Consider the following 11,011-nt stretch of genomic DNA (forward strand, 5'->3'; position numbering starts at 1 on the left):
ACTTTGGAATGCAAGACTTGATCATTAAGCCTAAGTTATTTTATAAGACTAATCCTTGACATACTTAATTTCTCATCGATTTAAGCTCAGCCTTTCATTCTTTATTAATTCAAACCTAAACTTGCTAAAAATATTTAAGAGCAACTAAAGTTTAATCATCTTTTTCAATTTTTAAAAAATTATCACTATGATTGAAATATTTAATATGTTACTGTTACTATTACTTTCTAAAGATTTAAAAGTAAAAATTAAGCAAAGAAGTAAAATTAACTAGCTAAATCATCTTAAAACTAAAACACATACAGAATATTTAATATGTTATAATAGAAAGACATTCACATCACATATATACTAATTAGAGTACTTCAACCTATACTAAAGTCTGCAATTTGCAAAAAAAAGAAAGTCCTTATGCAAAATTTTATATGGATTTCTACGTTGAAGGTAAATCAGTTTTATTATCATTATTTTTACGATGCAAAATTGACAATTTTTTTAAGGACTAATGGAGACCTCTGAATTTATATATATATTTTCTTACCCATGTTAAGAAAATATAAAGAAACGAGCAAATTGTGAATCTTCTTATTAAAAAATACTTTATCCTTTTAGCTAATGGAGCATATCAACTTCTGAACAAAAATTAAATCAAACAATAGGTATGAGATACCTTAGCAGTACTTTAAACAAACTTTAAGAATGATATTCTCAGTTTTATTTAACAATCTTTACGAAAACTAGTGAAAATCGTTATATACTAGAATATAAAATAATAAATACTTAGTGTTGTATAATAAAATACTTCCTATAATTAATTTTTAACTTTAACAGCAAATGAGTATTCAACTAACTATAAGTTATTTAGCACTATCTAGGGTATCAGAATCACGTTAAAAAGAAACTAAGGAGATAACTAAACAATAAAAATAATATTAAATAAGATAAACATCACATTAAACATTACAAACACACAAAATACATACAAATTAAAAGGTTGAAGAAACAAAGATAGAGGATATTAACCTTTGCATAAGCTTTCAAGAATATAAAAAGAACACCCAACAATTACAAGAAAACGAACGAAGACAGCAAACGTAACTCAGATTCGAAACTCGAAATCGAAACTTCGTCTCTTTCAAAGAGATAAAAACTTTTTCTCTTGATCCTTCTCACTTAGTTCTATGTGGAATATAATCAATGGCTTACTCTCCATATATCTGAAAATCCCCCCTTTAATATAAAGTGTATGCCAACTATATATAGAATGTGTGTGCCTTAAAAGTGATGAGTGGAGGAGCAGGCAATAAGATGTGAGGGAGAGGGGGCTGATCGTGTGTGTGTGTGCGCAACGTGTGTGTGAAGGGAAATAGGGATATGGGGTTGGGATGTGAGGAATGATGTGTGTAGGTAGTGATTGGAAATTTGCTAATCTTTTGGTTATAGTTTCGTTTTGTTTTCCTTTTTGTTTTACTTTAAAAGATAAAATATAAAGATAAGATAATTAACTAACTAATTTTTATACTAAAATAATATAGGCAAACTAAATTATTATACTATAATTTAAATGACACCCAAATTATACTAAAGCTAAGCTAACTTATTTACTATAATTCTAATTAAAAGAAATTATATATTTTTTGTATATTTTCTTTTTCTCTTTATAAATGGAAATAAAATTTATACTATAAGCATGTGAATATATTTTTTTTTTTGTAATTTTGACTTTTCTCAAATAAAACTTTAAAAATTATATATATATAAGTTTAAAATATCAAGATTAGACCTAGAAAAAATATTTACACTAAAATAGTATAGAATTCAGGTGTGGTAAAAAATTAGTTGTTCACAACATGCCCCTCTTTGCTTGGAAACATGAAGAGTTTTCAGGTAAAGAAAATGAACAAGGTGACTGATTTTTTACCTCACTATTATTTAAAAAGGAAAAGAAGATAAAAGAAAAAGATGTGACCGAGCCTTGGCTTTAGGCAGCCTACATATCCCGGGTTATAAGGAAATCAGGTCATGTGTAGTTCAAGTGGAAGAAGAGTGATGGAGTATGCTTAGATGGAGAATCGAGCGAAGTTCCGTCGAGGTTCTGGTCCGCGGTTCCTACTATTACAACAAAATGAATAGAAAATTACATACTCTTAAAATCTAGGAGTTACAAAATTCCTAACTAAAAGTCATCTGGAGTCTAGTCTTGATTCTTGAGTTGCTTCTCCCATTGACTTTAGACTGAAACTTGATGCTCTCGATGCAACAGACTATGAAATATTCTCACAAGCTTGTTTCTTGATCTGATGATGAGAAGATGGATCTTGAGACCCTATGTCTTCGCATGCATTATGTCAAAGTTGGTTGCGGCTGGTGTTGAGATCAAAGGTTCCACTTTCTTTTGGCAAGAGTTGGAATCTTATTTTTGCATATCCAATCCGTGCTTTGCAGAAAAACCTGCAAGCCATCAGAAACAGACAAAACGAACAAAATATTTCTGCCCCAGTTTGCACTAGGAAATATTTTGTGAGTTATTGAAAACACATTAAACTATCTTTGCTATTGCAGAATAAAGAATTGAAAAAACAAATGGGTATCTTTTTCTTCTCTCTCTCTCTCTTTTTTTCTGAATAATAGGGATGTCGTACCCTATGTTAACCAGAAGGAAGGCAACCGGGGAATGTCGTACCCAGTGTTGACAATAAGATGAGGCTCGTGGCACTCTAGGATGCTACTAGGGAATGTCGTACCCTATGTTTGCAATAAGAAATACAACCACGGGATGTAGTACCCTGTGTTGGCAATACGATGAGGCTCATGGCACTCTAGGATGCTACTAGGGAATGTCGTACCCAATGTTAGCAATAAAATGATGCTCGTGGCACTCTAAGATGCTACTAGGGAATGTTGTACCCTATGTTGGCACTAAAATGTAACCAGGGGATGTAGTACCCTGTGTTTGGCAATAAGATGAGGCTCGTGGCTCTCTGAGATGCTACTAGGGAATGTCGTACCCTATGTTTGTAACAAGAAATGCAACCAGGGGATGTAGTACCCTGTGTTGGCAATAAGGTAAGGCTCTTGGCACTCTGGGATGCTACTAGGGAATGTTGTACCCAATGTTAGCAATAAAATGAGGCTCGTGGCACTCTAAGATACTACTAGGGAATGGCGTACCCTATGTTAGCAGAAAGTAATGCAACCAGGAGATGTAGTACCCTGTGTTGAAGTTAGGGTATTGGTTCCCTAAAATGAAACTAAAAATAAAATGATTACATGTATATTGGAAGAAAATCAAGGATTTGAGAACTTCACTTAGTGGTGTTCGTCTTTTCAAGAACTATTTCCTACAACTGTTTTGTTCTTGTTCTGAACAAAGAAAGATTTGTTAGTTTTAAAATGGTGGTCAGTTTGTGGCCTTGATTTCTTGGGCGAATTGACCTTGCGTCTATTACACTTGTTAGAAAAACTGACTCCGTCGATGATTGTACAAGTTGCCGGGAGATTCTGTCTTTTCTTTCTAGAGATCTTCTTTCTCAACTTCAAAACCTAACCATTTTGCGCCTATCACCATTTGTGTTCATGGTGCAAACAACCTTGCTTCCCAAAAATCTTTTAACTGAGTAACTTTTGTTGACCCTTGGAACATTGTTCATTCCTTCCAGCCTTTTTCTCGTCAAGGAAAATCACAGATGGCCTTATGCCTTTTCCTATACGGTTTATGCCCTGCAATCTTTTCTTTATATAACAGAGAGACTGTACCTAATTTTGTGGCCTTTTCTTTGCTTTGCTTTGACAAAATTAGACTGAAAGGGACTCAAGAAAGTAATGCGAAAGAAAACAAGAAAGTGAACTAACAAGTTTTACAACTTAATCAAGAAGTGTCCCTTTCAGGGGAAAATTAAAAATAAGAAAGGACTTATCTAGAGGAATATGCTGACTTCAATGAACATGACATGCACTTTGGACTGGATGCCCGATTTGTTTGAACCGTCTAATTCTCGAAATCTGTTGCAAACTTCACTTTAAAACTGAGTTTTTTGTCTTAACCATGCTTGTGCCAAGATATATGAAGACCTAAATCGATCAATGATGCCATTTGTGGGTTTTCACCAATTGACCTCTCTCATTTGTTTTTCTCTCTTTACAATGACTGAGGCATCACCCGTAGTATACTGACTTAGCATTCTCGAAAGTTGATCAGAAGGTCTTAGCAGGGAAAGGTAAAAAGAAATATTCAACTGAATTACAACTTTTGGAATCATTTTGATGGAACAACCATCGAAAATAAAATAAAACCATGCCCCAGTTTATTCGAATACTTGGGACTTGTGGATTTTTGTTTTGGTGTGATCGAACCCCAGAGTGAGGCTGCCTACATATCCTTTCGGAATCAGGTCAGACGTAGTTCAATGAACATGAACTTGTTTTGATGGGTTTTTTTTTTTTTTTTTACATTGGTTCCAAAAGAGGGAAAAACAAAGAAATATAAACAAGGCTTCAAAGGGATAACTAGGGTTGACTAGTTTTTGGGTAGCGAGAATGATAGCCTTTCGTCATCCCAACCTGAGAATGCTAAATATAAGAATGCCCCAACATAGCCATGTCATAGATAGTATCTCTTGACTGCATCTGCGTTGACGGATATATCAGTCACCTTTCCTTCTATATCTACCAAGTGTAGAGCTCCTTTTGACAATACTTTCTTGACGAGGTAAGGACCTTGCCAATTCGGTGCGAACTTTCCTTTTGCTTCTTCCTGGTGCGGAAAGATACGTTTCAAAACAAGTTGTCCTACCTCGGGTTTTCTTGGGAGCACTTTCTCATTGTAAGCGCGTGCCATTCTTTGTTGGTATAACTGACCAAAACAAACTGCCGCCAAACGCTTTTCATTAATCAAATTCAACTGTTCCAATCGGGACTTCACACATTCAGTGTCCTCAATCCTTGCTTCAACAATGATTCGGAGAGAGGGAATCTCAATTTCAGTAGGTATGACCGCTTCAGTTCCATAAACCAATAAGTAGGGCGTTGCGCCAACTGATGTACGGACAGTTACCCGGTATCCCAAAAGAGCAAAAGGCAGTTTCTCGTGCCATTGTCTAGACCCTTGGATCATCTTCCTAAGAATCTTCTTGGTGTTCTTATTTGCAGCTTCAACAGCTCCATTAGCTTTGGGACGGTAAGGAGTAGAATTGCAATGCTCAATTTTAAATTGTTCACATACCTCCTTCATCAGATGACTATTCAAATTAGCAGCATTATCTATAATAATGGTTTTTGGAATACCGAAATGACAGATAATGTTGGAGTGAACAAAGTCTACTACTGCTTTCTTGGTAACTGCTTTCAATGTAATAGCTTCCACCCATTTGGTGAAGTAATCAATTGCAACCAAGATGAATATGTGCCCATTTGAAGCTTTTGGCTCGATTGGGCCAATGACGTCCATTCCCCAAGCAACAAAAGGCCAAGGAGCCGACATAGGATACAACTCTGAAGGAGGCGAGTGAATCAAATCACTGTGAATCTGACACTGGTGGCACTTGCGAACAAAACGAAAGCAATCTCATTCCATAGTAAGCCAATAATATCCTGCCCGAAGGATTTTCTTTGCTAGAACATATCCATTCATGTGCGGGCCACAAACTCCCGAATGCACCGCATTCATAATTATTTTAGCTTCTTTGGCATCCACACATCTCAACAAATTCAAATCCGGAGTTCCTTTGTATAGGATTTCCCCACTCAAAAAGAAACCATTAGAGAGTCTCCTAACAGTTCTCTTTTGATACCTATTAGCATGTTCCGGATATTCTCTTGTTTTCAAAAACTGTTTAATATCACGATACCATGGTTCACCATCTGGTTCTGCTTCAATTGTATTGCAATAACCATGTTGATACCGAATTTGAATTTCTAATGGGTCAATGTGAGTATTACCCGGATATGGAAGCATTGAGGCTAGGGTGGCCAAGGCATCCGCTAATTCATTGTGAAACCTAGGAATGTACCTGAATTCGATGGACTTGGACCTTTTGCTAAGATCCTCCACACATTGTCTATATGGAATGAGCTTGATGTATCGAGACTCCCAATCACCTTGAGCCTGCCGAATAAGCAAATCTGAATCTCCCATCACCAACAATTCATGCACATTTAGATTTATTGCCATGTTCAAACCCATGAAGCAAGCTTCATATTCTGCTGTGTTGTTTGTACAGAAAAAACGAAGTCGCGCCGTAGCAGGGTAATGTTGCCCAGTAGGTGATACCAGAATTGTCCCAATCCCTATGCATTTGATGTTGACAGCCCCATCAAAGTATAGTTTCCAAATTTAACTGTCATTTTGGACTACTTCTTCAACTAAATTAACCTCTTCATCTGGGAAATATGTGTTCAAAGATTCATACTCATCATCAACCGGGTTTTCTGCCAGATGATCAGCCAAAGCTTATGCCTTCATGGCGGTGCGAGTGACATAAACAATATCAAACTCTGTGAGCAAGATTTGCCAATTTGCCTGTTAACATCGGCTTCTGAAAGATGTACTTCAGGGGATCCATTCGGGATATGAGGTAAGTTGTATAGGACAAAAGATAATGCCTAAGCTTCTGGGCGACCCAGGTTAAGGCGCAACATGTTCTTTCCAAAAGAGTGTATTTGGCCTCATAAGTGGTGAACTTTTTGCTCAAATAATATATTGCTTGTTCCCTTTAGCTTGTGGCATCATGTTGACCCAGAACACAACCAAAGGAACAATCCATTACTGACATATATAAAAACAAAGGCCTATCAGGTTCCGGTGGGACCAAAACAGGGGGATTTGACAAATATTCCTTGATCTTATCAAAAGCTTCTTGGCACTCATCTGTCCACTTGATAGCGGCGTTCTTTTTTAACAACTTAAAAATAGGCTCACATGTGGTTGTAAGCTGCGCAATGAACCTGCTGATGTAATTCAACCTCCCGAGTAAACTCATGACTTCTGTTTTGTTCTTCGGGGGAGGCAGCTCTCGAATGGTCTTTATCTTGGAGGGATCTAACTCAATGCCTCTTCGACTAACTATAAAACTCAAAAGCTTCCCAGAACGAACTCCAAATGCACATTTGGCTGGATTGAGTTTGAGATTGTACCTTCGTAGCCTTTCAAAGAACTTTTTCAAGTCTTGCACATGGTCAGCTTGTGTTCTCGACTTAATGATCACATCATCAACATACACTTCAATCTCTTTATGCATCATGTCATGGAATATGGTAGTCATGGCTCTCATGTAAGTTGCCCCTGCATTCTTCAAACCAAATGGCATGACCCTATAACAATAAGTTCCCCAAGGAGTTGTGAAGGCGGTCTTTTCTGCATCTTCTTTATCCATCAGAATTTGGTGATATCCGGAATAACAATCCACAAAAGATTGGATTTCATGTTTAGCACAATTATCAACAAGGATATGAATGTTGGGTAAGGGAAAGTTGTCCTTTGGACTTGCTTTGTTTAAATACCTATAGTCAACACAAACTCTTATTTTCCCATCCTTCTTTGGCACTGGTACAACATTTGCTAACCATGTAGTGTATCGGACGACCCTGATCACATTTGCACTTAGTTGCTTTGTGATTTCTTCTTTAATCTTATCACTCATGTCTGTCTTAAACTTCCTTTGTTTTTGCTGGATTGGTGGAAAATTAGGATGTGTGGGAAGCTTATGGACCACTAGATCGGCACTCAAACCCGGCATGTCATCATACGACCAAGAAAATACATCTCTGTACTCAAACAAAACTTGAATTATGGCATCTCTCATCTTTTGTTCAGTATGAATGCTTATTTTTGTTTCTCTAGTTTCTTCAAGACTTCCCAAGTTAATTGCCTCAGTTTCATTTAAGTTAGGCTTAGGCTTATTCTCAAATTGATCCAATTCCCTTTTTATTTCTCTAAAAGCCTCATCTTCGTCATACTCAACTTCTTGATTCATTATTTCGAGATTAAACAGCTTTTTAAGATCTGGGCATCAATTCCGCGTGCATGTCATGTATTTAAAGCCAACATTATCGAAACTGAAAATGATAAGAAATTAACAAAAATTAGGGAAATAAAAAGATAGAATTTTACTACGAAAATGGAACTTCATTTCATTGAATTTGAAAGGATAGAAGGGTTAACATCACAGCAAAGCAATTAAACTAAAATATCTGGATTACAACCCTTAAAATAATCCAAATACAGAAAAAACAACAAAACAGGCTACCCAGACTCCTTCCTGATGGGAAGAGGAGTTGCTTCCCAGTTGCTGAGTGAAGTATCTGGACCAATCAGTTGAATACTTGCACGGCTAGGGCCCTCCCTAACTTGAACCATATTGATCTCATAGAACATCTCCTTGAGACCCTGGCAAACTCCATCAATGTCATCCTGAGTAGAAGGATTTTGGACTTCTTCAAATTGTGGCTTGACAAAAGATTAGGCAATGTGAGGGATTGGTTTGGACAGATTCCAACCATTCTTTTTGCGGGCCTTGGCTCTGTCTATGTCAGCTGATGTTGGTTTAAAGCCCAAGACAAAGGTATTTTTCTTTGAAAATGGAGCAATGGGGTTCACAATTCCTTGTAGAGAGGACCCCAATCCTTTTCCTGGTTCATAGCCGTTCCTCAACATCAGCGAAGCTACCATCATAGATGTGGCTGAAAGACGAGGATGCAGAATTGGTTTTCCTTTTTCCACTTGGTCCACCTCAATCACCTCAAATGCTTGATATATGATAGATTCACATCCTTCCTTGGCATCGATATATGGAATGGACGGGTCTTTATAGACGGATGAGTCGTCCTTCCCATGAACAATAATTTATTGCCCGTCACACTCGAATTTGACCATTTGATGTAGGGTGGATGGTACAGCTCTGGCCATATGGATCCACGGCCTTCCCAGAAGAAAATTATAGGAAGTTTCCATATCTAACACTTGAAAGACAATGTTAAAATCAACCGGGCCGATTGTCATGGTGAGTTCGATTTCCCCAATAGTGTCTCTTTTTGAACCATCAAAAGCTCTGATGCTAACATTACTGGTTCGAATTCTGTTATTGTCGATGTTCAGTTGTTGTGGAGTAGAAAGAGGACACACATCTACACTTGAGCCTCTGTCAATCATGACTCCTTTTACGTAGTGCCCTTCACATTTGACCATAAGATGCAAAGCTCTATTGTGGCCAGCCCCTTCCTCAGGCAAATCATCATCGCTAAAAGTAATTCTTTTTACTTCAAAGAATCTTTCAGCCATTTTTTCTAGGTGATTCACCGTTGTCTTTTCTGAGACATATGCCTCGTTCAATGTTTTGATCAACACACGACAATGCTCTTCTGAATGCAAAAGCAGAGATAACAAAGATATCTGAGCAGAAGTTTTCCTTAGTTGGTCAATGATTGAGTAGTCTTGCAATTTCATCTTCTTAAGGAATTCCTCCGCTTCTTTTTCTGCAACGGGTTCTTTCACTGGCAAATGAATTTCCCTGGCTTGCTTAGCTTTTCTCAATTCCTCCGGTGAATAACACCTTCCAGAGCGGGTCAAGCCCCTTATTTCACCTATTTCTTCAACTATCTCTTTTCATTTGTATGTCATGACAGTCTTGTTATAATTCCAAGGAATAGCTTTTGTGTTTGTCACTAGGAGTTGGGCAACAGGTCGGATCACGACTGGCTCTGTTATATTCCTCAAACCATTATTCGGAATGATCTTTTGAATGCCCCCGGGGATTTAAAGTTTTGGCCTACCCAATTGAACCTCAAGCTTTTTTGTGCTTCCAGGAACATAGAGAATCGTTTTTTCAGAACATGCCAAGTTCAAACTAGAACTCGCACCTTTCACCATCAATGGTGCTAATTGCGGCGGGCTCACTATCACTTTTGGTTCTGGCCCTATGGTTCTAACAACCATCTCTGTCTTGCCAGACTGCTTATAATCCCGATCATCACAAATCATCCCAATAAAATGTGTATTATCATGAGTTGGGAGCGGATTGTTTGTGATATTAGGAGTATCCTCATTGTTTGTTACCACAATTGCCTTTGCTTCAATCAAATTTTCAATGGCTTTCTTTAATGTCCAACAGTTTTCGGTACTATGCCATTGGGTGTTAGAGTGATACTCACATCTTGCATTTGAGTCAAAACCTTTTGAATTTGGATTCACATAACGCGGCATAATAGGTTCAATCAACTTCAACTGCATCAACTTTCGAAATAGGCTTGTATACGATTCTCCAATTGGGGTGAACTCTTTCTTTGGATCCTGTTCTCTCACATATTCTTGTCGGGGACGAGAATTATATGGTGCCTGAAAATTCGGCCGGAGTTGACGGGAGCCTTATGGAATCGGTGCCTGCCATTGTTGGTGATTGGGAGGCCTAGCATAAGCCTGAGCATTAAACACTGCGTATTGTTGCAGGGGAACTGAGTATCGGGGACCTTGAGGCGGATAATAATGTTGAAGAGAATTGGATAGTCCTTGTTGGAATTGCACGTAAGAAGGAGCTATTCCTCTTTGAACTCCCCCGAACCCAGATGCCATCATGGATCCTTCCTCCTTCTTTTTCCGATTTCCGAAATTGCCTGACCCGCTTTGAATTGCTTGTGTGGTTGCCTTAAGGGCTGCCTGACTCACAATTTTGCCTGACTTCATGCCATTCTCAACTATTTCACCAATCTTAATCGCCTCAGCAAAAGGTTTACCGATGGCGGCCAACATGTAATGGAGGTAATCTGGATCCTGAGCTTGGAGAAAATAGTCAATCATTTCTGCCTCTTTCATTGGTGGTTTGACCCTAGCAGCCTGCTCTCTCCACTTGATTGCATATTCTCTGAAGCTTTCTGTTGGTTTCTTCTTTATGTTGACGAGAGAGGAGCGGCCTGGCACTATATCAATATTGTACTGAAACTGTTGGACAAAATCTTGAGCCATGTCATTCCAAACGTGCCAGTGAGAGATGTCTTGATCTATGAACCACTCTGAAGCAATTCC

At 37.9% G+C, this 11,011-nt stretch overlaps 1 protein-coding gene across 1 annotated transcript; it reads right to left on the reverse strand.

Annotated features, from left to right (window-relative positions):
* Positions 1–8,839: 8,839 nt before the first annotated feature.
* On the reverse strand, positions 8,840–10,195 carry LOC142171742 (uncharacterized). The gene is made up of 2 exons (XM_075235438.1): positions 9,766–10,195; positions 8,840–9,594 (listed from the first exon to the last, which is right to left on the reverse strand). The coding sequence occupies exons 1-2, from the start codon at positions 10,193–10,195 to the stop codon at positions 8,840–8,842; spliced, it is 1,185 nt and encodes a 394-aa protein (XP_075091539.1).
* Positions 10,196–11,011: the final 816 nt, after the last annotated feature.

Source organism: Nicotiana tabacum, chromosome 17, assembly GCF_000715075.1.
Source record: "Nicotiana tabacum cultivar K326 chromosome 17, ASM71507v2, whole genome shotgun sequence".
Taxonomy (NCBI): Eukaryota; Viridiplantae; Streptophyta; class Magnoliopsida; order Solanales; family Solanaceae; genus Nicotiana; species Nicotiana tabacum.